Source organism: Mesitornis unicolor, unplaced genomic scaffold (genome assembly GCF_000695765.1).
Source record: "Mesitornis unicolor isolate BGI_N332 unplaced genomic scaffold, ASM69576v1 scaffold17068, whole genome shotgun sequence".
Lineage (NCBI taxonomy): Eukaryota > Metazoa > Chordata > Aves > Mesitornithiformes > Mesitornithidae > Mesitornis > Mesitornis unicolor.
In genome coordinates this window covers 57,337-84,740 of record NW_010204026.1, presented here as the reverse complement: position 1 = coordinate 84,740, position 27,404 = coordinate 57,337, and the positions used below count along the sequence as shown (strand labels likewise).

The 27,404-nt window shown below is 54.5% G+C and overlaps 1 protein-coding gene across 1 annotated transcript in view; it reads right to left on the bottom strand.

Moving 5' to 3' along the window:
* The window catches only part of DOC2B (double C2-like domains, beta), a 30,623-nt gene that overhangs the window by 2,841 nt on the left and 378 nt on the right, over window positions 1–27,404 (bottom strand). Inside the window, exons 2-7 of the mRNA XM_010190932.1 lie at window positions 27,341–27,400; window positions 16,924–17,003; window positions 10,526–10,600; window positions 8,119–8,228; window positions 257–383; window positions 7–89 (exon numbers count right to left, since the gene is read on the bottom strand). Coding sequence (XP_010189234.1) covers window positions 7–89; window positions 257–383; window positions 8,119–8,228; window positions 10,526–10,600; window positions 16,924–17,003; window positions 27,341–27,400 — 535 coding nt within the window. The remainder of the gene's footprint in view (window positions 1–6; window positions 90–256; window positions 384–8,118; window positions 8,229–10,525; window positions 10,601–16,923; window positions 17,004–27,340; window positions 27,401–27,404) is intronic.

The following is a 27,404-nucleotide window of genomic DNA, read 5'->3' as shown; positions in this document are numbered from 1 at the left end:
ACCAGCAGCCCCTGCTTCTGCGAGCTGTACTTGAGCGAGATGAGGATTCGGCCGCGCTCCTCCAGCGACTTGTCCTCTGTTTTGTCTATCTGGGGGAGGGAACACACCAAGTCCAGGGGCTGCTGCCACGGCTGGACACCCCCCTCCCATCCCTGATGACATTTGAGGGGTCAAACTACCCCCACGTGCTGCAGGGAGAAGCTGCTGCATCTGTGGGACCGTGGCAGGAGATGCTGCTCTGAACCTTTCCCCTCACCGGCAGCTGCTTCTCCAGGCAGATGTTGAAGTTTTTGGTTTGGTTGGGCTTCAGTTTCTTCAGTGGGATCCGCGTCTCCCCGATGAACTCATTGTGGCGGAACTTGTCCTCGTCACAGACCGAGATCCTGCAATGAGCAGTGGGTAAGTGGGGTCGTGGAGGCGAGGGGAGGTGATGGCACGAGGGAAGGGGCTGCTCCATCGCACTGCATGAGCCCCCAGCGAGGGGACAAATCCAGGAGCACTGTTCCCTAGGCCAGTGACCGGGTATCTCCGCTGCAGGCAGCTGCAGCACATCAATCTTCTGCTCCAGCCTGACCAGAGCAGCTCATGATGTTTAAATGAGACACCCAACACCTCTGTCTGCTTCACCTCCACAGTCGAGACCCGAGGCTGCTGCAATGGAGGACTGGCCAGGTCTGGGGATGCGGGAGGTGAAGGTCGTGCCACACCACATCTGCCTGCTAGGATGCTGCACCACATCAGCTCCATCCCATGTGGAGGTACCTGCACACCCCAGCTGGGCCCCACAGCCACCATGGCCTCCTCTCCTGCTCAGACCCACAATGACTGTCACCCCACCAAGGAGATGCTCCCAGACTCTGAGCAGCAGCGCGGTGCTGCAGTGTCTGCAGCTATCACACACACTAGCCCAGCCGCCGTTGGAAAAGCAGCCCAGGACCTCAAGCATCCCAATGGCTCTTCTATTAAACTATTGGTGCTTAGATCACAACTATTCTGATCAGCCGCCTGCCCAGCTGCATCCTGCCCAGCCAAGGAGGGTCCTTCCTCCCTGCAGGGCTCCCTCCTCTCCCATCTGAACAGCTTGGGCACTTTTCCGAACGTGACATCTCTCAAGTTGTCCCTCAGTGCTGGGGACCCAGTCTGGGACACAGAGAGGGTCCATCCGCTCCTCTCCCACCATGGAGATAAAACCAGGAGAAATTTGCAGACCCAGCCTGTGAAAGACATCACACCTTGGCCAAGCAAAGCTCTCCGAGCCCCATCGCGGTCCTGTGCGGGGCTGGGTCCCGGGATGCACCCGTGACAGCAGCCTGCACCCAAGGGCAGTGACAGCGATGCTGAACGTAGGCTGTTTTCCGTGCGAAAGCCATAGACGCCCTTCCCTGAGCTGGCAGTGAATGAGTCATTTCTCTGCCGCTTCCCAGCCCGCTCCATGCATCAGGAGAGACGACAGAAAAGCAAAGTTAGCGCTTGCAGGGATCTGCTGCTCGCAGCTCCCGAAATCCCAGAGAGGGGGTCAGGAGGGCACAGGCTGCCCTGGGAGGGACTGGGCAGTCCCCGGACAGAGCTGCCTGGAGCTGGGGACAGGGAAAGCCCCATGCAGTGGCTGGCTGGGCTCCCTGTCCATAAATAAAAGGCATTTTCCTTCCCTTCTCTACTTACTACCCTTTTTAAAAAAATCCTACAGTGTGTTCACATCCTTTTGCTGCCTGATTTTTCCTCTCTTTCATCCACTCCTGTTGGTGCCCATTTCTCATGGGTGGCACCTCTGCCTCCGGAGACCATGCTCTGCCCTGCTGAGTTTTGACAAATGGGGCCTATTCAAGAGGTGGTAAAAGGAATTAAAGCTAAAAAATGCCCTGTGATCCCGCCTCAGGGTAACTGATTGCACACCTTGCTTCTGGCCTGGATGGTTTATCCATGGATGGTTTGTCCATGGATGATGTGGCCAGCCAGCCCCATGCTCACAAGTGAATGAGAAGGCAGCGAGGGAGGCAGTCACAGGGCAGAAGGACTCTCAGGGCTGGGGAGTGGCAGAGGAAGGGAGCTTGGAAAAAAAAAGAATCCAAGTAGGAAGACAGGGAATGCTGCTCTCCAGAAAACTGTAGCTGGATGCAGCGTTACTATAGATACTTGTGGAAAAAACCCACCCCACTGCAACAGTAAAATCCTCAAAGAGAATTTCAAATGCAGGCACAGTATTTCCTATTTCCCTTCTTCCTCTCACCTCTCTTTTAAAGAGCAAAACCGAGAAAGGAGCAGCAGCAGCTCCAGACAAGAAGCGGCACTTGCCAGGCGTGCGCAACCCCGTTCCCATCTGGGCAAAGCTCCGGGGAGGGAGCGCAAGTGCTGCTGTGAAAGCCGGGCTGGGGAGAGGAGAGTGGCCCTCGCCAGCAGCTGACAGCCAGGGCTCTGCTTTGACAACCGTGAACTGGAGCCGGGGAGGCAGGGTTTGGTGCTGGTTTTACCTCTTAAGAACATGAGTAACAAGATCTTTCCCCCTGGCAATGTCTAGATATGCCCCAAAAGCACAAGATGATACCAAATGCTATGTCCTGCTTGATGTGAAGCCCCAGAATCACCCAGGATGGGGGGAAGCTCAGGAAGGAAACGGCTGGAAAACTTCAGCGGTGGTGGCAGGGCTGCCCGGGATGCCCCAGCGTGGCACTGGCCCCGGGTCCACAAGCCCCAGCCTAGGACAGTGCCGCAGGGCGCACGTCCCCGCTGTCCCATGGGACCAACAGCCCTGTGCAAGTGCCCTGTGTGCAGTGCCCAGAGGTGGTTCAGATGCAGCATTTCGTGTCAGCCCTCCCGAGTGCAGCCCCCATGCCCCAGTCCCTCTGGACAGCTGAGGTTCATCTTCACCGGGATGCTATTTGTAACTGGGCGCGGCGCTGTAAGGGAAGGCAATGAGCGTGAGTCAGACAAGCAGGCAGCTCCAGCCCCAGCCCGCATTTGAAAATAGGCATAGTGGAATTACACCAGCTTGGATTTTATTAGGAGCAATCAATGTGATGGAATTTTTATGCCTTGGGTTAGAAAATCAGCTCCATGACAAACAGCGAGAGGCACTGCTGGCAGCCACGCTCACCTGCCGTCCCGAGCCTTTCACTCGAACATTCCCCCTCCCTCATCTCTCTTTATTAAACCAAATCTCTTGGGCTGAGCTTTTGATTTGACAGTTTCCAGTGAGGGGTCCTGATCTTTAAGTTAAGGGCTGTAAAAACCACCTTGGAAGAAAACTAAGCAGCAAGTGAACAATCACTGCTCATTAAACTTACTTATCCTCCCTCCTACTCAGCCCGGGCACCTGGGTTACAGTCCTGACTCACTGCACGGCTCAAGCAACCCCGCTCCGCTGACTCACGGCTTCTGCTCACACACACGCTCCTTCAGCCCCTTTTCCATCATGGAAAGTGGAGAATGGGGGTCAACGAGGACCCTCTTCCACAACCAGACACACATAACAGGCAGCAGAGGCTGAAGACACATCTGTATCCAAGATCCCTATTGATTATGGTCCCTATAGCAACTTGGGAAGCTCTCGATGGAGGAGCAGACGCGCAGGTGATGTCTGCTTGGCTTAAGGACAGCCAACCCCTGGCAAGGAGAGAAAAGAGAAAAAGGCAGCATCCTGGGACTGTCCAGCTCTCCTAAAAACCAAGAGGAGGATTCAGTGAATCCTCCCACAGGAAGCACAGTAAAAGTTGGATGCAATTAGGAGTGCGCCTGCAGTTCCAGAGCAAGCCTCATTCAGCGCTTCTGGAGTAAAGCAATTCGGGACCCCAAATCTCTCAGTGTGTGCAGGAGGCCTATTAGACCTGATCAAATACTATTTTCTGAATAAGATCTTTAATGAGTCATGATGTTTGTCAAACACATGATTAAACAAAGAATTCCTGGCATTCGTGGGCTAGCTGAGTAGCATATGAATAATGCATGACTTTGCCAATATATCTGGGTATGAATAATTGTATCCAATATCTGGCCAGCTCTGATATTTATTCTGAATACAATCTATTTATTACATGTATTATTTAAATGTAGGAGATTGTATTCTGCCTATTCCCATTTCCCCTGCAGTATTTCTCTGCCTTCCCCCAGCTTCCCACCACTGGAGACCACGGCCAAGCTGCTGTGGAGCAACGGCGCCCATGGACAGGGACTGGGAGGGGGATTGCAGGGTGGGATTCACCCCTGGTGCTGGCAGGGACCCTGCCCCCAAGCCCATCACTTCAAGTCCAGTGGCTCCAAATTTGCCTTCTCCCAGGATGGTGGGTAGTTTCACTGCTATTAAGGCTTGGGCCAGACTCAAGGACATTTCATTCAATGAATGGATGAGACCTTTCAAGATCCTCCCACCTGCTGTGTTCTGTGCAATATCTGAAGTATCTGGTGTTTTTTGAGGGGGCTGATTCATTAACAAAATCCTGCTTGCCAGCGCAATTAGCCCAGCTGCCTTCACCTCTCCTTTTCCCTTGGTCCCTGCTTGGGGAGGGGAACTCCAATGGCTCCCAGGGCTTGGGTACACCACAGTGAAGTCTCTTGGCCAGCTCAGATGAGGCTGCATGGGGACCAGGGGCACCTTGTCAGGGCTGGGGGGCTCGGGTGAGAGGGGATCCATTGCTCCACTCTCCAGGAGGCAGAGGATGTCCCTACTCCAGCAGAGTGCTCCATGCCAATGCTGGACACGTCCCTCCGAGAGCCCATGTGGGCAGGGAAGATTTTTTGGGTCCTTTTCCAGCTTTTTGGCTGCACCACATGCTCTGCAGGCAGAAGAGAGGGGAAGGCTGGCGGCAGCTTTGATCTCCGCTGTTATTTTTACATTAAAGAGACTTTGCAATCGCGTTCCCTGCCCCTCCGTGGATCTCAGCTCTGAGGAGGCTCCTGGGGAACAATCACCTCCCAGACCACGGGAGCATCGCTCATGCTCTTTCAACTGCCCACAGCTGCTGTGCAGGAGCCTTGCTGATCAGCGCAGGGAAAGCCAGTGTCCCCGCAGCTTTGAAGTCAGCCTTTCCTGGAGGGAAAGGAGAGATTTTGTGGAGATGATGGGCAGGCGAAGAGAAGGAGCAAAGTCAGGACAATACGTGGCACTGGGAGGGAGGAGGGCCATTGCTGCTGGTGTTACGGAGAGGCTCATAGAGGAGAAGTAGCTGAATCCACAACAAAATAAAAAATCCTAAGTGAACCCCAGCTGCCAGGGACCCCAGCCCATCCCTCCCTCCTCACAGAAACCAAAGATCAGCCCCAGTTGGGCAGCAAGGACACAATTCAACAGGTACCGAAATGAGGAGGTGCAACATTACCCAGCCTCGCATCCTTCTGCTCGATTAAATGTCCAGTGTTTGAAAAGAAGAAAATCCAAGCAAGGAATTAAAATAAAAGATGGATTTTTCTACTTTGCGATAGGTTTGCAAGAAGTCTCATCTCATCTAAACCCGCCTCAGGATAAAGAAAATCTCCTTTGCCAATATCTTCAATTGAGCAGATAGAGAAAAGAAAAATGGGGTCTGGGGAATTGCTCTTAAGGAAAATGAAGAGCACTTGAATTTTAGGATCTGGCTCCCTCATGCAAGGCAGGAAATGAAGCCAGGGTGCTCAGAAGCTTTGATTTAACAGAGGAACCCCACGGTCCATAGGCAAGATTTTGAGTTCCCACTTGAAATCAGCCAACCCCACTGGGCACCGCAGCCGAGCACATGCTCTATTAGGAATTTTTGGGGGATCCACACAAGAGAAGAGTCTGAAACCTCACCAGGTGACCCACCAAAGCCAGGGGAGGACATGGACCACACAGCAGGTGACAGCCCTGCAGTGGAGGGAAACCTTCTCCACCCAAAAGTTTGTTTCTTTAGTTCTCTGGAGGTGTTTCCAGTCAAACCCAAAGCCACAAGCCCCAGCCCTGCACCAAGCTCCACTTCACAAACTCCTCCACTCTTTCCTTGCACGACCTTCCCAGGGAGACAGCGGGGCCACCTGAGCCCCTCTAAAGAACCCGTAACACCCAGCACAGAGTTTGCAGTTTTTAGGTCATCTTTGGTGGCTGATTGCCATGGTGACACCAAAGATGTGACTCTCCCCTTCTGCCCCATGCAAGAAAAGACTCAGAATTGTGCCTGGGTACTCCTCTCCACGCGGAGAGGATTTTGATTGTTAATTATCACCTAATTCACCAAATCCTATCACAAAATCTTGGCTGGTGGTAAGGAAACCTCAGCTGCAAAGCAGAGTCTTTGTGCAGAGCTGGAGAGCCTGGGAACCCCCCTGCTAAGAGGCGGCTCTGAAGGGCGCGAAGGCACGAGGAGGATGGTTCTGATGACACAAAAAGACACCAGCCCCAGGACACTGCCCTTGCGTGGGCAGATGAGGCTTCACAGGGAGTTTCGTTTTGGCTGGGAGCTCACACAGGACAACGGCACCGCAGGTGAGCCCAAGGCCTCCCTCGCCTCCCTGGAAAGGCGCCCTTGGAAGCTACTTTGGGTAATTGGCTGTTAAGTGACCTGCAACATCTCCTGAGCTCCCTGTGGAGCTCCCAGCACAGAAATGCTTGCTGCATTCATCTGCATCCCCCTGCAGAGCCAGGGGATCCCACACATCCCCCCGGGGTTCTGCGAGTGGGGTGCAGGGTTCATGTACAGCGTTTAGCGTTGGAGGGGGCACAAGGAGCCCCATGTGCTGGGCCCTGCAGGAAACCATGGCCACGCTGGGCTCCCCATGAAGCACTCACAGCACCCAAACTGGTGAGCAGGGGTGGGGATGTGCTAATGAGGGATTTCTGCAAGAAGGACAAATCCAGCCTATTTCTATGTGCCTCCTTGCCATCGAGCATCCCTGCTGCCTCCCAAGAGCAGCTTCCAGGACCCCCAAAAGGTGGGGGTCGAGCCCTTCTGCTCCCTGGCATATTTTGGCCGACAGCTCAGCTGAACTTCTCTCTACAAACTGATTTCCACACTTGAAGAGGCTGAAAACTTCAAAGCCTGGAGTGAAGAAATAAAAAAAATACTCACCAATAATAATAATAAACCAGAGGCTTCCCAGCCTGACAAGCCTGCAGCACTTCCAGCATGACTAATATTTTCCACGTCAAATAATAATCCACGGCACTAAATTTCTCATCGCTATGCACATTGCAAGACAACAGGTGGGCTCTGCCCAAATTCACCTCTGAGCAGGACCTGCTGTAAGGCAGCTTTGTGCTCTCATCGTGGAAGAAATAATAAACTCCCAGGGCATCTGCAAATACGGAGCATGGGATTCCAGCCACGGAGCTGAAAAAGCCCTGAGTCCTTGTCGCAGGATGCAAAATCCTCCTTTGCTTGACAGCAGATCTCACAGCAAATCCTGCGCAGCGGTGCCCAGCACCCCCCAGGCAGGACCCGTCCACAGGCTCCAGGTCCCCCCTGCCCTCACCCAGGTGCGACAGTGGCCAAGACACGAAAACCTCTGCATTCGCAGGGGTCTGACCCCACACAGCAGCACTTCCGAGCTCACATGGCCCCACCGCGCTGCCCCTGCCCACCTCCAGCCCTCGGGAGGTGCTGAATGTGCAGAGACCAAACCAAACCGAGAAAGCAGAATAAATACATACAAATGCTCTCCATTTAGCTTGACAATAATCCAAAGATGCATCCAGCTTTCCTCCAAAAAGTTCAGCCTCCAAAGGGGCCCAAGGGCTTTCCCAGGGAGATTTGCTCAGCAAAACGCGACTGCAGAGCCTTTGCACATACCCATGAGAGCAGGGCATGAAGAGGTTAAAACCAACCAGCAGCATCTCTGCAGGCAGGAGCCCAGCGAGTGAGTTATGAAGTTAATGGCAAAGCTGGACCACGCTCCTCACCGGCTATTCCAGCCCATACTTCCGTAAATCAAGTGCCAGTCACCGCATGGGTGATGGATGCAGGCAGGGCAGGCAACCAAGCTACAGGCTCTGGGGGGCAATAACTCTGCTGCAAGCAGCCGCCGGGACTGTCCTGTGGGGCTGGAGTATGGGGGTCCCATCAGCTCCCCAAGGAAATTGTCACTGGGATGGGGAGGGATGCCCAGGGTGGCCCTGAGGGGAGGGGAAGGGACACAAGATCCCCCCAGCGCCGGGCTCAGCACCCTCTGGGGCCTTACCGCAGGGTCTTGCGGATCATGTCCTCGTCGGTGATGCCGTAATAGGTGAGCGTCTCGTTCCAGGTGGGGTTCAGCGTGTTGCGTAGCGTTTTGGTCCTCAGCTTATTCGCCTGGAAAAGCAAAGGAGACAGTGGTCAGCGGGAGCTGGTCCCCGATGGTCATTTGGGCACCGAAGGGCAGGGAGGGGGAAGAAAAGGAAGCACAGGTTGGAGATGAAGGTGCAATTGGTGCTGTTGCCCTTCTGCTCCCATGTCACAACATGGCCAGTCCTCAATGGGGTGGCCCAAACCCCACTCAATGGATAAGCAGAGTGATAAGCAGAGGGGCAGAGCCACAATGACTCGCTCGCTTGCAAAGCAACCCAATCCTGCATCCTGGAAACAGTCAGCAAAATGGGAAACTTGGCAGAGCACAGAGAGAGGATGGAGAACTCATTTATGCAGCAGGAGAGAGTGAGAGAGGGAGAACATGTCTTTTCAGGTTCATTAAAAAATACCAATTTGCTGTACTGGCTGGTTATTTTCATTCCTTCTCCCAGCACAGCTCCCGTTCCTGCCTGACTCAAAATAACTTCCTTGATACACGTTTTGTTAGCATTGGCAACTCCTCCCAGCACCACGGCTCTGCAGAGCTTGTGGCCAGGGACAGAGGGAGAGCAGAAGCAAAGGGCTGCAGGCTTCAGAGGGGGCTTCTCCATCAAACCCCGGCCTGGGACAGCCTGTCAGAGCAGAAATGTTCCCTCTAATTAGGTGTAAAATCAGAAAGTTCAATCCCAGCTTGCCATAAGGAACTCTCATTAAATCAAACCCGCAAGGTTGTCCTGTGCATCCTTATGGGAAGCTGCTACCTGCCCCATCTTTGGTTCACCAGCCCTAAGCGGGACGTGAAGTATGGGGTGAAGAAAAGAGGTGGTGTTTGCAGCGAAGGGGGGGAAATCACCTTATTGGCACAACCTTTCCTCACCAAAAGCACCCCAAACCCACAATCTCTTCCAGATCAACCAGAGCACCCGGAGACACGGCCAGGGGTGATGGCAGAGTAATGCCAACAGAAGGAGAATGCAGAAAGGTGCTCTCATTTATGGCCTGCCATCACCATTTATTTAATACCTCGTTTGCCTTAAATCTTTCCCAAACTTGTAAAGTTGCTTCAAACAAGGCACTTTATCGTACCAGGTTTTATCCCACACCTATTTTATTTCCTTCCTTGGTGATACTGTGGGCTTCAGCTCAAGCAGCAAGATACATATCAGAGAAGGAGCATAAACCCTTTAGGGAGGTGACAAGGACAGAAAGGAAAGCGCCGATGGCATCCGCTGCCTGCTCAGACCTGCCAGGGCCTGACCCTGGGGCTCTGGGGCATCAGGAAGGAAAATGGGTTTAGCCAAGAGGGTAATGGCATAGGCATTGGGACCCAAATTAAACCAGAGAAACAGAGCTATGGGAGCACCTTTTTCTCCCACCTGAAACAACTCCATCACATTTGGCTCAGGTGGAGACCTCAGTGACCACACCGGGATGTGGGGAACAAGGAGAGGGTCCCTCCATGGCTGCTTCTGCCCTGTGCAGGCTGCAGCTCCTGCACTACTCAGAGCTTCCCTCCTGCCTCTCCAGTCTCCATCACCTCAAGCAGAAATGCTAATCAATGCATTTGCAAAACATGGAAATGACAGATAATATCACTGATGAAAGCGCTCCTGGCTCTCCTATTTCCAGCAGAACTTGAAATGTGGTTAAAAACTCCCTCTACCGCCCTGAACATTATGAATTAATTCAACTGAACCGTAACAAGTAAATATAACTCCCCCAAAAAGGTCTTTCCTTTAGTGTAAAATAAGAGAGCAATTAATATTCATAACACATACATTTAGCATTTAAATTCAACATCCTCATCAGTTACACCAAGCTCTCACCACACATCAATATCTTTAATTACTCTTCTCTCCAGCTAGCGCTGAGCCTAAGTCGATGGAAATATTTCCCCTATGATTTATACTCTGCTTTATTATGATCTGAAGGGTTTTACATGCAAAAAAGGAGAAAACGAAGAAACCGGAGCTGATTTGTTTATAGCTCCAGATCGTTTCACTCGGGGCTTCTGGAGCACAGTATCTGCACCCTATGCTCCCAAGGGTGAGGAGTCGGGGCTGGCACCCAGCTCCTTGACAGCGGTTTATGGGAGAGGCACTTCCCACCTCATGCCAGGGTGGATTCAGCCCCAGTTCTCACCTCCTGCCACTCTCTCCCACTCACCCGAGTGAGTGCTGGGCAGGGGACTTTGAGGTCTGGCTGCAGTAACCAGCAGCCCCAGGTGAAGAGCTTCTCCCCAGGGAACCTCCTGGGTCTGAGTCCAAAGGGAAAAGCACCCCAGCCCCAAAAAGAGAGGGAGAAAGGAAAAGCCATCTCACCTTACTGGCTCCAGGAAGCAAGTGCAATTTGACGTACGGATCAGCCAAACCATTATGGTCCATTGGTTTCAGGCCCTTGAGAGGAAACAGCAAAAAGCAGGAGTTAGGAGAATGGCGAGATGCTGGGCTGGCTTCGCTGAGCCCCATCTACCCATGCTTGCTCCCATGGGACGTCGTCAGCCCATGGAGTAACTGCAGGTTCCCCACAGGATCTGGGCTGCGCAGCAAAAGCCGAGCAGGCTCTGTGTTCAGACGTCGGCTGCCACTTGTGCCGAGGAGGAGTTGCGGGAAGGCTTCTCAGCCGCAGCTGGCATCGGCCACAAAGCTCCTCTCCCCTCTTCCAGCAGCTCTGACACCCTGATCACAATTAATTTGGGGGTTAAGTAAATCAGCGCAGTGAGATTCAAGGTTTGAAATTACAGGGTTTTGTCATTCAATAATTGCTTATGAGCAAACATACACCTCTGCTGTTGTGGTGTTACTTCTGAGCGCTCCCAGAGGGTGTGATAGCACCTACCTAGTCCTAGTTATTAAGGCACAGCTGAAGGAAGAGCAGCTTTCAGGACAGCAGGAGGCTGTCGCCAACTGACTGCCATGGTGTTTGCAGGGAAACCTGGGGGTACTGGAGCACGGACATACGGAAATGCTCACTCTGGCCATTCCTGATGGATTTTCTATGAGACCCTCACAGCTCTTAAAGAGAGGGATCATGTTTGCTACAGAGATGCTCTGGAGTGGATCCCAGTTCAGGCAGAGGCAAATCTGCTCCTCTTCTAAACAACCAACGGGCTGAAAATTATCCAAGGGCGATGCAGAAATCCAGCCCAAAGCTGTAACTGCACAGACTGCACAGAAATAAACTCCATGGGGAATGGAAGCAACACAGGAGTGTGAAAAAATGGAGCCTAATTTTTACCGGTTCTAAGTGGAAATGAAAGTCCTTGGATTATTTCCAGCCTGGCTGCGGGATCCCTGCAGAAGTTATTTCTAGGCCGTCTGAAGGCAATCCTCAGCCTAGATCAGAGGAGGGTTCCTCTGCAGAGGAATGCATCCAACCCGGGCATGGAAACCAGGCTGGGTGATGCTAAAGCCTCATCGTGCCCTTTGTGTGCCGAGCTGAGTGCTCGGTGCTCAGGATTAATGAGGGCGTGCAGCTGCCAGGGATCCACCTGGCAGGGAAGCATCCGTATGGGCTGCTGGTGGAAAAGTGGCGTGCAATGAAAATGTAATCATCAAGGCCTGTTTTGGGCAAATCAAAGAGGGAAATGCTGGAGTAAAGCGTTTCCGTACTTCATGTGTACAAAATAATGCATCCGGCTTAGCCCACAGCAGCCCCTCAGGGTGCCCCCATCCCACTCCTTCCTGATTTGCACAACTTGGTCGAGGGTCTGAGCTGCTCTTGACCTTGGTGAGGGCTCTGCTTCGGAGACGAGTGCAACTGCCCCGAGGCAAAGGAGACCAAATGGTGCCCAGCAAAGAGGATTTTGTTTCTAAAGTAGAGCCAAAAGGATAAAAATATCTGCAGCGAATGGAGGTTAAACAGCTCTGCTTTAACTCAGTGCCTGTCGGGTGAAGTCCCTGGCCCCACAGAAGAGGAAGGCAGCAGATCTGGAGGGAGGTAGTGGTATTGGCCCCACAGACAGTGAGGGACTGGGCTGAGCTGGGTGGGATCCATCCAGGCAGGCGCAGGATCTGCTCACAGCTGTGCAAAGCGAGGGCTCCCCACAGCCCCCGCGGCAGAGCTGCCCCACCTGCGCGGTGCTGTGCGGCAGAGGAAACCAGAAACGAGCAAGCACACTCCCTGAAAATGGACGGAGAAAGACAGGCAGCTCTGTAATTCACCCATCAATTCAGTTCAATTAAATTACCTTCTGAGGAGGCTATTAAAGGCTTTTTTAATAGATGCGCTATGGAAGATGGAATGACAGGAGCCTGGAAAATGGCTCCTAATGTCACGTCTACCTCTGTCCCATGTCACTCGATACGAGTTTGGCACAGGGCTGAAGTCAATACAAGAGCAGCCCCAATGGCTCTGCCCCGTAAAGCTGCCCCTGTGGGAGCTCACCCCACTCAGGGACCCTCAGGGTGACCAATGCCGTTGCTTCCCCTGCATAGAGGGAGCTCCAACCTAAAGCTGATCCAAGGGAGCTGAGAAGCAGGAGGAGGAAGGACCACAGGGCTCGTACATGGGGCAGAGCCTCCCATTGCCTTCAGCCAGCGCAACCCCGGCTCCAACCAGTGCTCCTGCTGGGACAAGTTGATGGTGCTGTGCATCATGGCACAGGTGATGGAGCCAACACAGTTTCATCTTTTCCCTTTCTTTACCCAACCCCAAAATCCCTGCTGTAATCCTACAGGGACTGATGGCCCCACTGCATCCCAGCTGCTGCCAGCTGCTCTCCGTGCCAGTGACATTTAGCTAATCAATAGGATTTAATTATGAGTTGGGCTAATCGGGCTGCCGATTAATGACATACTAGAGGCATACAGAAATCATAGGAGACAGATTCATTCCGTCATTTGCCCCACGGTGAGCTGCACACCCAGTGAGCGGGCGCCCTGCTGCCCAAAAACCAGCCTGGACACCTCCTCCTGGGCCAAGGCATCCCATTCCAAAATGGGCCAAACTGCACTTCCACTGTGACAGCCCAGAGGAGACACACAGCTTCGAGACAGGAATTTCCCCGCAGTGGTAAATATTTATGAGCAAATCCATAAGTAATGCTCGGTGCAGACCTCCAGCACTCAGCTTCTCTTGGAAGCGGGGGAGCATCCAAATGCTCAGCAGGGTGGAAACTCCTGGGTGTTTTCTAGCTGCGGCTGCAGCCGGCGCTGCAGGGAGAGCAGCCCAGGTACGCTCGCATGGGCAATGTCTGCCTGGGGCCAGGGACCTGCCTGCACCGCTGCCTGCACCACCATCGCCCAGGGCGCCTTCCTCCCACAAGCAGGAGACCAACAGAGCTACAGGACCACATGGCCCCACGGTGTCTTTGCTGCCTCACACTCCTATAGATCCTCTATAGCAGCTTCTTACCTTGCTCTGTGCAGCAGCTGGGGCTCTGTAGGACTGAGCAGAAAATGAGACACTCACCCAAGCCGCAGCACAGACCCTGGCACCTGCACATCCATCGTATCCTTTTCTAGTCCATTTTACAGGAGCGGGCGATGCCCAGCAGAGCCCGGGGGCAGCCCAGCTCTTTCCCACACATGAGGGCATAGATCAATGCTGGGAGCGTGTGCGGTGCTCACACACAGCAGCAGGCAGCGAGGGGAGAGCCCTCCTGCCAGCCGCCCACGCCGCTGCTCCCGCAGTCCAGCAACGGGCTCCCACACCACCCTGATTTATTCTCCCATCGATCCAAGCCGAGGCACAACGTGCCTGAACGCAGCCATGCCTGAAGCGTGAAAGGCAGGGTAGGGGCAGGGCTGCTGCCATGACCGAAAGCTGTCAGGACAAGGTGGGGACTGGCAGGCTGCTTGCTCCTGCCCGCCCAGGGCCCCGAGCCTCCCTCTAGTTTTTTTTTGGATGTGCCACCACAGCCCTGCTCCAGCCAGTGAATGATGGGCCTTCTTGACCCTCACCTCCCTGGTGCTGTGATACCCATGGACAGTGTTTGCTTCGCCTCCATGATGCAGCACCAGTGAGCTGCAGCTGACCAAGGCTCATGCCAGCATGGCAGGGGGTGACAAATTGGTGGTGATGCTGGCAGCGTGGGGAGAGGTGTGGTGGCTGCCCCACCTGCCCAGGCTGTGCCCCGATTGCACCCGCTGAAGGCAATGCCAAAGCATAGGACTGTCCTAAGAAGTTAAGGCTGGAAATGGATGCTCCTTGAACATGCTGTGGTCTTCCCTCGCAATCCAGATGTGGAGCAACAGCAGCCCTGCACTCAATCTGTTCATCTCCAGGAAGAACCGGGATCCTCACTTCCCTGGCTGGAGCCTGCAGAGATGCTGAGCACTTCCTGCCTCCCAAAATCAGCTTCCAGATATCCATCTGTCGGCACAAAGTCCCTGACAGCAGGGCAGATCTATGTGCTATTAGAGAAACTGAGGCACCAAGTGCCTTGCTCCCATTGTAACCACACAGCTTGAGGATAGCGCTGTGGCTACCAGCTTCCACAGCTGCACCTCCTGCAACAACGCCAAACTCCTTTCAGTCCCTATTCCAGCTCCATCCAAAACAGGCTTGACTCAAGGGTCTGGAAACACCCCAAATCTCACAGACCCCGCTGTGAATGTACACCAAGAAGCACCTCAGATGTCCCCAGGCAGCTGGCACCAGGGTGAGCCCCCCCACACAGCGTGGTTATGCCGACCTCCTGCACAGTACAGCAGCTGAAGGCTGCCGAGCAGAAAATTGGTGGCAGAGCACGACTGATTGGATTTAACCCATCACCGGTGTCTCCCAGAGCCTGCTAACCCCCTTCCCACTCCCCAGGAGCCAATCATGGGACTCAGAGGGACATCAGCACACGTTAAAGTGCTGGAGATTAAAATAAATAGAGAGAAGCAAAAAGATCAAAAGGGGGAGAGAGGGTTGTTTTGGGGAGAAAGAAAAACACTTCTCACATGGCTGAAATAGCCCAGGTTTTATCAACTGCTGGCAGTGACTGAGGCTCCAGGAGCTGCTGGAGGTGGGACATGTCCTGAGGCCACCTTTCTTGGGGACCTGAGACATTGTCCCTACGACACCGGCCAAGACAGACCCAGCCCACGTCCAAGGACATGGCCCAGCGTCGTGCATGTGGCCCCAGTGCTTCCCGGCCACGGCATCACCTCCTCTACAGCTCTACTTCTAACGTCTACACAGCCAACGCCGGCTCCCTCCGACGGCAGCCAGAGTCCTGGCCCTTACCTTTTTGTAGTCAAGTTTTGGCAGCTTTCCCCAGGCGAGAGATGAAATGAGAGCGAGCAGATGGTAATGTAAATAAAAGAGAAAAATGGGAGAATGAGCGCAGAATGGAAATGAACAGGACTTGAACGCTTGAATGTCAGAGCAGTGAGGGTGGGTCTGCCCACCCCGCGAGCAGGGGCGATGCCAGCTCTGTGCAGTGTCCCCAGCCCCATGGGATCGGGTTCGACAACTGCTATTCCCGTACAGTCGGGTGGGCATGGCGGGTACCAGGGCTCTCTTTTGCCAGCCCTGCCTTTGCTCTTGCTGCTGTCAGACCCATCACTTGCCACTCGCAGGTCTCCTTCCTCCCTGTCTTCCACCCACTGCAAACCCAATTAGAAATCTCCTCCTTGGCACCGCTCTTGAGCGCACCAAGGGAAGCCTGACCCAGAGGCTGCTGGTGAATTCATGGGTGACAGGGAGGGGGGGTGGCAGGGAGGGAAGCAAAATCCACTCGCTGTCTCATCCCTGCCTCATCCCTGGGAGCTGCGGGTGCTGCGCTTGCCCCTCAGCCAGGAGCAGCTCCAGGTCTGCTGGGGCAGATGCCTCCACACTCATCCCCAAAGCCAAGCTCTTGTGCTTGAGGTCTTATTCCTGATGGGGACAAGACTGGGACGTGCGTTCCCAGCACCCAGCACAGTGGGGTCTGCGGTGGGGGCTGCAAATAAGGCAGCTACAGCTGGAAGGGAGAGGAGAGGAGCATCCTACAAAGGCAAATGGTGTGGGCTGATCTTTTGGGGGCTCAGCTCACAGCCCGTCCTCCCGCAGCTTCTCTTGGCTTCTGTAAAAACCTTCCACTCCTTCTCCAAGATCTACAGGGACGTAGGTCTGCTTCCACTAAACCACCACTGTCTGGGCCCAGCCGTGTTGACCTCGAGCTCTTGCTGCTCCAGACCTTGCACTGGGTGAAGCAGAGAGGAGCTGAATAATGCCAAGAAGCACCTTCCACGGGCCCAGAGGCAGAACCAGGACCTCAGTTATCTGTTTCTGCTCCAAAATGTGCAAAAACCCCCTAATTGCTTCCATCACGCAGACAGCAAAGGCGCTGAGGCAGAGCACTTTGTGGCAATGATTAGCAGCATTTAAAAGAGCCATTTATAAACTGACAGCCGGTCACAGCGTCAAGTAAATAACAACATTGAGTTGGGTGATTTTCTGAAAAGCATCAATAGCTGCAGCCATCTCATCACGGAGATGAGCAGCCATCCCCATCCCACTGGAAACGCCCCGAAAGGCAGGGATGGAGGGGAAGGAGAGGGCAGAAGCACTGGGTGTTGGGATGAAAGTGGAGCTGGCAAAGGGATGGCTGCAGTCGGGGACACCAGAGTCCCCAGAGCAGCCCAGGGATGGGGGAACACCCGGTTGTCCCCACTTTTGCTTGGCACAGCCACAGGCGGCCTCGTGGTTTTGGCAGGGCTCTGGTGGCCCCGTGACACAGGACAAAGGTGGCCAGCTCCAGGCATATTTGGTCCCGGCTGTTCACATGCCCGGTGCTGAGACATACCTTGGCTTTATTGATCGTGCAGTGGAGAGCGTTGTTTTCTTGATCATAGAGCAAGCTGAAATCCAGCGTCCCCAGAGTGGCTGCAAAGGAGAAAAGATGTTATTAACCTGTGGGGCCCAGCAAACACCGGCTCTTTTCTAAGCACAAAACGAGTGGATGAAGATGCTAGAGACATTACAAAACACACAGCATCCTCCTGTGAGCCCTGTTATGAAACACAGCTTTATGCTGGGAGGCTGGTGGCCATCCCCACGCTTGGCTGGTAGGGCTGGCACGGCCCTGGGAGAGGAGCGAGAGGGATGAATGGCTGTGGCTCGCCTGGGTGCTGTGGCCAGCGTGGAGGCTTTGCCTTTGTGGGCTTTCACCTGGGTCATCCCCATCTCTCAGCAGCCCCTCCACAGCCAGTGGCTTCCTGTCCACCAGGAGCTGAAGAGTCTTCTCTGGGAAGATCTGGGCACAGCTGGGACAGAGCCGAGACTCGCTGTCAGCACATCTCCCGCTCTCCAGCCCCGCCAGCGCTCCCAGAATGCGTATTTGTATACCGATACCTTCAAACAAATGAGCCACCAATGGGATCCCTTCCCGGCTCCAATTTGGCTGTAAACTGTAAATTAAGCCCAGTGAGAATGGAAACACTTCCATGGTTAAATTGGAAAACACAGCAGCTTTTAATCAGAGCAGCGTTCCTTTACAGCATCCGCAATCCAGGAACGGCAGCAGCAGGGAAGCTCCTGAGACAGGACCAGAGGGAAGGGGTAGGAGACCAGGACGAAGCAGAAGAGCCTCAGCAGCAAAGGTGCATTTGATTGGAGAAATTCTTTCCCTTTGGACAATCTGAGTATGCTAATCCAAAGCAGAGGAAAAACCTTAACAAGACAGGCTTTCTCAAAACACAATTTAACCTTCTCCAAGGCTCCCGGACCCATTCGCACACCAAAGCCCAGATACGGAGCAGCATCTCCCCCAGCTCAGCTTTGCCTGCCACCAGCCTTGAACTTCCAGGGAGGCTCTGGACCCTGCGATCCTCACTTTTCCATGTCTACCTTCCCAAAACGGGTCTGTCCGAGCACTGCCCTGCCGCCACGCAGCATCCCACCACTGTTTCCAAGGAAACTGCACCTTCCCACTGTGCACGCAGGTTCAGAACTGGAAAAAAATTTCCAAAATACAGAACAATTTTGCTTAATATCAAAGCAGGGTTTGCTGCCTGGGAGGTAAGTTAGAGGAACTTTACAGCAGGAAATAAGGTGGTTTTTTCCAGTGTAAATAGCCCCTGCAGGAAGGCACCCAGGGAGGCAGCGGATATTTGTGGGACTGAAACCTTCCTGCTGCAATTTCACAGCGATCTTCTAGCCCAAACGCAAGCGAGCTACAGGTTTGCCTGCTAGCAAATAAAATCATTGCTCCAGAGCAAATACCTTGCCTTCAAAACAGAGCAAATATTCCGAGATTTCAGGCAGAATAATGTACCCCACCTCGTTCTGGGGTAATTTCATGGCAATCAGCTCTCAGTTTAGGTCAGTCATAAATCAGTGGGCTTTACCTGCCAGGGCTCAGGGAAGATAGAAGTGATACAGGGTGAAACACCAAATTGGTGTTTCCAGAGCTGTCACCACTCCAACTCGCTCCATGTCACAAAAAGGAGAGGAAAGCGCAGCAGTGCCCCAGTGCCCACACTCGGTGACGGGGAGCTCACAGCCGTGTCCCAGCCGCAGTACCAGGGCGGGGGGTGTGCAGCGTGAGGCTCCACGGCACACGGGTGAAAGCCGAGTCAGCGAAACTCGACAAATCTGCGTTTTTCACTCAAGAGCGGAAGATGAAGCCTCCGGTTTCGGAGCCTCATCATTTCCACCTGCCCTTTAATCAGCCGCTTCCTGCCAGCCCCGCCGCTCGGCCCTCCCAACTTCAAGCTGTTATTTTATTTTTATCACAGAAGAAGGCTCACGGCTTAGCCTGCTGGATTGGGCAATTTATAAAACAAATTAAAAGCCTGGCATGAAAACAGACTTTGGCCAGGAAATACTGACAAAGCCTCCTGGCCCCTCGGTGCTGCAACCTGCCCCAGGGGCGAGGGCAGCAGGGAGCCCCAGCAAAACCTAAAAGCACCGTAACACAGCAGCAGACGCGTGTTTTGCAGATGAGGTCCTGCAAGGTCCTGCTCCCCAGTGCTGGCAGTCCATGAGCTGCTCCCCTTCATCTCAGAGCTGCCAGCAGATGGGAGGGCATGGACAGGGGTGCATGGCTCCCCCCAGCCCCCCTCTAGCCCTGGAGGGGGTTTTCTCCATGCAGGGATTATTTTTCCTTGATGATAAGTCTCATTTCCCAAGGAAGGGGCTGCCTTTGGCAGAGGGATGCAGAAACATCAGCAGAATGTGTGCTAAGTGCTTAAAAACACAGCCGTATGGAGATGGCAAAAGGGATCAGGCTGACTTGGGGTCTGGCAGTGAAGGTGCTGCTATGGAGCAGAGGGTGAGCAGCCCAGCTCACCGAGCCAGCGGCCAGGCAAACCAACACCAAAACACCAGGCACAGGTCTCCTTCTATCCTCCTGTAAAACCATTGGCAGCACATCCAGCTCTGGCTGGGGGAGACCTGGGGTCTCCAAGCAGCAGGATCATCCCCAAAGCCTTCGGGCTGCAGCAGCCTCCCAGGGACACACTCAGCTCCAAACAGGGCCCTCTGCAAAGCGGCCGAATTTCCCCCCTTTGATTGCATTCCTCTCCCACACGTACTCGGAGCTGAGATTGTGCTCTTAATGAGGGGATCGAATGCCTAAAAAAGAAAAGGGCAGCAATTAGACTCGAAGCGCTGTTACTGGATGTATTTAACTCGACTGGTCTATTCTGAACACTGCCCTCTAATCACACAGGCTGCAAATAAAAAAATATAAATAAATGTCTTTGTCAGGCATTACAAAGGCAGCTTTGCGCTCTCCAGACAGCAGGCAGGATGTATCATTATTATTACGATTATTCTGCTCCAATGATAAAATAACCATTAGGAGAGCTGAACTCATTAGCAGGTTCTAACCCCCTTTTCCTCTCCGTGAATTGGGAGAGATTGATGGGAAGGTGCTGGCCAAGGTCTAGCATTTAACATAGGCTCCAAAAAGGAAAATAAATCTGACTTGCGCAGGAATGCGACCTCTTCTCCCACTGACCTTTGGGTATTTCGATTAATTCAGTGGGCCACAAAATTATTAGAGGCCAGCATAACCAACAGATGCATTTCCAGGCTTAGCCGTGGGATACGGCAAGCGTGCCTGGAGCCGGCGGGCAGCGCGGCGTTCGGGCACAGCGCCGCTACCGCCCTTGTTGGTGGAGCCGGCAGAAATTGTTTATTGCTGACATTTCCCATCAGCGCCCAGGGTGACGGGGAGGCTGAAGTCGCTTCTATTTATACCTGCGGGATGAAAGGCAAAACGCAGTGATAAATCTGTGCTCTGCTCCCTTCTCCAGCCCCTGTCCTTGCAGGCTGTGTGCCCTCGCCTGGCCCACTCAGGGTGGCAGATCCACTCCCCTCGCTGGCCTGGGACACCCCAGGGAGAATAATTTCCCAGTCCAAGAGATGTTCAAGACATTGAAGAGGCATGGGTGCTTGCAGCACGGACCCACAAGCTTCGGCATAGAGGAGGGAACTGGTGACTGAGCGGGCTCCTTACTTTTCAAAGTCAGGGAAGCTTTCGCATTGCGACTGCCATTAGAAAGCCCAGCAAGGCTCTACACTGGGAGAATTGAGGTGTGTGCAAAAAAACCCCACTATACAACTAATTAAAAAGAAGTCCGAAAGCCTTAAGTCCCTCTGCTTATCAGTATTGCTGCTCCCAAGATAATCTGCTCGTGGATTTTGTGCCAGAGAGATCAGAGTGGAGCAGTAAAAAGACTGCTGGGGATTGTCTGGATTAGCTCTCCTTTACAGCAAGCACAGGTTCAGTAACCTTCAGACTGGGTATTTTTTAATGCACTATAAAAGATAGGTCCCTATTCTTCCATTGCTTTAATTTTCCCCTGCAATGGAGATAATTTTAAAGGTCCTGAAAGGCAGCAAGTAATTCTGTGCACTTACAGCCCCATGTAAAATGTCGGTAAATGACTCCTCTGGAGGAACAGAAATTATTTCTTGCCGTTTCCAAGCAGGGCTGCTGAAGACCGCGTTGGCGGCTGGCTGCGTGCACTCCCTGGGTAAGGCAGGGCCCTGTCCCAGCCCAGCCGCACACAGGGCGGGCAGCGAGCGTCCAGCTCTGATGGTGGCACTGACCTACAGCCGCAGGCATCGCTGCGGGTTTCAGCATCAGCCGGTGGTGGTGAAGGCAGGTGGAAACGAGACACTTCTGAAAGTCAGCATCACCACGAAAAATGTGTCCTGTGGAAGGTTTTGGGACATGTCCCAAGGGCAGCACACCATGCTGGGACACAAACATTCCTGTCAGCACCTGGACCACGCGATGCCACTTGGCAGCGTTGCAGGACGCTGGCCCATTGCTGCAGGCAGGGCAGGACATTCTCAGTCCTATGCAAAAACCCAGCAGGGAGCGGATCCAGCACACAGGCAGAACTTCCTTCCCTGGGAGCTCCATGGATGTGGCTGAATTCAACAGGACGAGGAGTGAGGAACAAGCACAACTCTTCTTGCTTGCAACTGCTCCCTGCCTCATCGTGGGTTTTTCACTTAAAATCTACAGCAATTAATAGTTCTTCGTGTTGGAGACACAGCGCCAGTCTCTGGCAAGCGCCGGAGCAGGGAGCTGCTTCTTTGCGAGGTTGGTTGATGGATGCTCATCAGCTCTTCTGTCTTCTCCAGGAGGAGTGTTCAGAGGAACACTTATCTGCTCAGAACAGTTCAGAGATGCAATTATGTTTTACAGCACTAAATGGTCCCTGATGTCAGCAGCAATTAGACTTTCAGCAATTTCAATTTGGAGATGGCCTTCAAATCTCTCCCTCTTCCTTTAATGAAATACAGTATTTGCTATTAACAACCCCCCAAAACTGCCTTCAGTGTTAAATACAAAGATGAAAGACCTGGGAACCCCTTGGGCTCCCAGTGCACTGGAGCGAGGGGTGTGGGTGAAGGGTTGAGGGCAGCAGAGCCGCTGCGGGGCAGGAAGCCTCCCTCCTCCAGCCACTGCCTCCCCGGGACGAGGGGAAGGTGAATGCTGGGAGCCAGGCAGGGGAGTCCCGCATCAACCAGCAGCCACGGGGTCCCTTCATTAGCAGACACTGGAGGCCATGGCCCATGTGCTCCCCCCACGGCTGTTGGAGTAGGGGTGCCCGGTCAGACCCTGCTTGCTCTCGCATGCTGGCCTCATTGGCTGCCCTGCATTTATCTCCAGTACATCAGGGTGTCCCTGGCCACAGCCATTCCCTGGAAATAAGCTCTTGGGCTCCCTGGAGGACCAGGAGCACCCGATGTACAGCCTCTACCCAGAGCAGTAGTGGGGCGGCCAGCAGGAGAGGGCAAGAGCTCCCCCCCAAAACCAGTGCCCTCCTGATACCCAGTATCTTGCAGGAAACCAAACGGGAGCTAATCCACCTTGGTTAACACCCTAAAACTCCCTTGGGAGGGCTGCAAGCTCCCCAATGCCCTCAAAACTCAGGTCTGACATCAACTGGTACCTCTACACATTTCTTTGGTGTAGTCAGCTTGGGTTGTGGTATGGTTGGCAAAACCATGCTCCAGGCTCTGCCAAAATCAGCAGTGGTTTGTTTAGCTTCCTGCACAAAAAAAATACTTCTTTTGGCCTTATCTGGATTGAAAAGACGATTCAAAGGTTATAAATAGCAGTAGCAGCATATGCTAAGGAGCTGCATTTCAGAAGTAAATATCCCTATCGTTTCAATGCACATTTCCCCTCATCGTCTCCCCTGCCTCCTCCTGTCTGGCCGAAAGCACTGCCAGGTGACTTACAAACCCCACACCCCATAAGACCTTCATTCTTCTTTACATATTTAGAGCAGCCAGTAATTAATATCTGCGTGATGGCTTTGCCTGCCTAATTATCTTCTTTGCTCAAAATAAGAGCCTTCCTAAATAACTTCTGTGGTGCCGTTTGCAGCAGGCGTCACAAGCAGCCCTGCACCAGGACAGGCCTCAGCTGTAGTTTGGAGAAGTTGTTTTTATGCTGCTGCAGCAGCTCGGGAGCTCGCGAGCCTGCTCCTCCCATGAATAAAGCTGGGCATGCTATAAAATTGGCTGGTTTTGTACATACATAAACAGCCCCAAGCACTGGCAGGAACAGCATGGGGCAGCTCTCCCAGAAATACCAACTCCCACTGCAACCCCCTGTTCTTGGGCTGCCTCCCCATCCAAAAACCCCGAGCCAAACCCACACAGAGGAAATTCCAGCGCTGGCCGCAGCCTTGCTCCAAAGTCAAAGAGCGGCTCAGAGGAATGGAGTGTTTCCTCAAGGGCTAGAAACTTGCCTGCACGTTACAGAGGAGGGATGGCCACTCATCCAGCGCTGTCTCCGGCGACAGCAGCCATCGCAGCGCTCCCTCACAGGGACCAGGTTTCTACCCCCACGCTGCTCACGCGGAGATTTCAGAAACCTTTAAAAATCTGTTCAGGTACCAATTCACGCTGGTGCTGTGGAGGGGAAAGCACAGCCACTCGAGGGGCAGCGATTTGCTTGGAATGAGGGGATACAGGAGGCGAGTCCCAGCGCCTTGCAGGTGGCACATTGCCACCTAGCTGGCATTTGCTTATCTTCCTTGGGAACAAGGTTTGCCTGGCAGTGCCACCCGACTCAGGAAGATGCTGGGGACCGTGGGGGCCAGGGCACTGCTGCTGTCACCGGCCCCCAGCGAGGGGAACCAAAGCTGAGGTGAGAGCGGGGTGTCCCGAGGCAGTAGAAGTGAATCCCCCCCTTTCCACCCCCAAATCTCTGCTGGTTCTTTCAGCTCACAGCAGACACTAGCGTTGGGCCAAGTGCAACAAACCACCCTTCTGCAGGGTTGCACCAAACATGCGCTTCCCCACCTCTCATTTCTCATCCTCAGCAGCTCCGTTTAGGACAAGCCTGCTGCTGGAAGAGTCCTGCTCTGCACAGCCTGGGCTCTGGTCCTGGAGCATCCTTGCAGAGTGGGGATGGGGGAGGCACAGGGCAGTGACAAGTCCCTCTCCCAAGGGTCTCCCAAGCGCCCTGGGATGGCAGAGGGTGCCAATCACGACCCTGCAAATCCTCACAGCAGCACTGCTGGTGGGTCTGATGGGAAGGGCTGGCTCCATGCAATTCCCAGTGCTCCCAGAGCCAGCCCCAACATCTCCGCTCATTATGTACTCTGTCAGCTCCCCAGCCCTGCTGCATTCACCAGGCTGCCTACAGCCGCCCTGTGGAAACCACACGTGTTTTCCTCAGCACCTCTGCAGCTCCCCTGAGTGCTGTGCTCCCTGGCTCCTCAGGGCTGCATTGCGGTGCCCCAAACCCATGGCCTCAGCCCCATGTGCCCCAGAGCCATCACCCCAAACCTCTGCATCAGCCTCCTAATGACTGGTGCTGCCTGTGGCAAACACCCGGGTCAGTGGGTCCCCTCCCACCGCACCACACCTCAGTCAGGTCCTTGCCCATCTCTGGAGGGCCCCACCTGCCTCCTGCAGCCCTGGGATTCTTGGTTTTCCAAAGCACCAAACACACGCACGCACACACACACACACACACACACACACACATCCCTGTGGATGCCAAACTGCTGGGTCAGGCTGCCCTGCTCAGATGGGAGCAGACACTGAGGGTTCTCCCAGGGCTGCCCTGCTCTGGGGCTGCCCGCGTCCCAGGGAGAGGCTGTCTGCAGGAGGGGAACTCCTGCCAGCTCCACAGGCACCTCCCAGGATTGCTGATGAGGTCAAGAACACCACTCGGCACAGGATTAAGAAACACGGTGCTGGGAGCCAGCCCTGGTGAGCTGGCAGCTCCGCTCCAGCCCCTGCCACCCCGCAGCGCTGTGGTGACTGGGCAATGCGGCCCCATCACCCATCAGGCTGCTGGAAACCCAGAAACACCAGGCTGGAGAGGTAACCCCGGGCAGGAAGGAGAGCAGGGGAAACCCAGACCAATGCTGCATTTCTCCAGGCAGGGGCAGCTCTACTCCTCTCACACACTGCTTCAGTGTTGGAGAAGGAAAACCTGCAGGCAGGTGGGACAGACAGAAAGGAGCCATCCCCTCCTCCTGCAGATGGATCCTGCCACAGAAAAGTCCCTCTCCCTGCACCTCTCCAGGAGCTGTGCTGGGAGCATGTCTGGGGAGCATGGCAAGATGTGGCCCTGCCCAGCAAGCCCTCAACTCATGGGTGCTGCATCCAGGCTCCGACACCACTGCCCTCAGAGACCTTGGTCAACTCCCCAATCCCCCCACGTCACCAGGGAGAACTGACACCACCTAATGCCGATGCTGTCCTGCTGTACAGGCAGACAGAGGTTCCCCAGAGGAAATTTAGTGCAGGTGACTAATGCAGCAGCCCTGAATCACCCATGGAGGATGCAGGGGAGCTGAAAGACGCTCCTCAGCATAGCCAATGGCTCAAGTCAGGCTGCACAAATCCCCTCCCAACTCCCCGCCTGGGAAATGGGGCCAGTGAGCCCTCGTCTGGCTTCACGACTTGGCTGCTAAATATGGAGGAGTGACAGCCTCATCCTGCACATTTATGCCAACCAGTGCCCTGAGAGTGGCTGAGACCATCCCGTGCTGTCTCCAGAGATGTGACACCAGCAGTCCCACCTCCCCGCTCTGCTGCTGGCACCGCTGTGCCTTCACCAGAAGAAAACTCCCCACATCTGGCAAAACAGCCTCAGCAGTTTGTCTGACACCTGTTACACTGCAAGAAACACTCTTCCTAACGCCAGCCGGGGTGAGACAAACACCCACCGGCCCCTGGCGCCGAGCCGCTTCCAGCACCAGCGGCGGGGCTGAACACAGCAAGCAGCACCCTGGGCAAGTTCCCCGCAAGTCACCGGGTGAAAGCGCTGCACCCCAGGGCCCTGAGTGTGGGCTCCCACGCACAACTCTGGCCCTGAAGCCCAGTTGCTCCCATTTCTACTGCCAGGATGAGCAAAGGCGATGCAATAATTAGAGCAGCAAATAACCCAAATCCAGTTAAAGTCACTGCTAACTGCCCAGCTGGGACAAACGCGGCTTAGCAGAGATGTTCTCCCTGGGAGTGCCGTGGCTCTCACTTCCTCCAAAGAGAGCATGACCCCGACACTAGGGTGGGGAGAGAGGGAGCATCAATTTGGGGCTTGCACCCAGAGCTCCAGCCTCTCCAGAGCTGTAGCTAGTGGTCAGCAGGCAGAGGGGGGCATGGGGGAGGCCGTGTTGCCTTGCAGCAAGCACAGCCCTTCAGGAAGCTCTTCCTGGGGTCACAATCCAGGGTCTGGCACAGCTGGCAGCAGCACAGGCCAGCCCAGCGCCCCACAGTGATGCTGAGGCCAGGTCGACACATTTTGCACAGGGAAAGCCACCGCCTGCCCAGCGCTGGGCTGTAAACAGCTCAGCGTCATGGGAGCTCAGCCTCTCCTTCCCCCAGGACCAGCACACAGCACCGCTCGGCAGCACTGACCCCCTTCCTCAGCATCTCCTACCTTCAAACTTTGTTCTAAGCCCCTTGCAGGATCTGGCCCCTAAAGGCTGGGCTGAAGAAGCCGTGGTTTTCAACCGACCTCAAGGAAAGCAACGCTACCCCAGCCACTGTGGCCGGCAGAGCCAGACAGCAGCTGCTTTGCAGCCTGCAAGCTCCACTGAGCTGGGTGGGAAGGACGTTTTGGCTGGGGAGGGGTTAAACCTCGCTGCAAACACCTGCATCTACCAGAACCAAAGCCTTCTGTTCGGAAGCCCCCGCTGGCCTCATGCAGGGCTCTGTCTGCATCTGGAGAGCGAGGAATGACACGCCGGAGTTTGCCGAGGGAGAGGGCAGAGATTTTTTCCGGGCGGATGTCATTCTGAACAAATCTCCCTGATCTGGAGCCGGGCGATGCTGAAGCGTATCGCCAGCTAATCAGCGGGGTGGCTGGAGCAGGCTGTACCACCCAGGCGGATTAACCACAGGGGCTGAGCCCAGCTGGCAGCCTCTTGAGGCAAGGAGCCGAGCAGGGACGAGGCAGAGGAGCGCATCAACCACAACGGCAAAGCACAGCAACTGGTGGCTCTTGGGAGACTTCCCTAGTTTGGGTTCGGCGGCCAGCCTGGCTGCAGCAGGGACACTCCTAGGGCCTCCCTCCACCCAGGGGCAGCGCTGGAGCGATGCTGTGGCAGCCTCCCTGGGTAGAGCTGAGGGCTTGCCACTGCTGCAATGTAATCCCAGGGATGGACAGCGTGGCCGGCAGCCGGGAAGGGCACGCAGCTCAGGCAGCAAGATGGGGGACCAGTCCTAAAACCCACCCTTGCCCTCAGCACCCACCAAACTCCCATGGAAACTTAGGAACTCACTGCAGTCGTCGGACTCGTAGCCCTCGGGGTCCACCACCTCCTCAGGCGCTTGGGACTTGGCTGG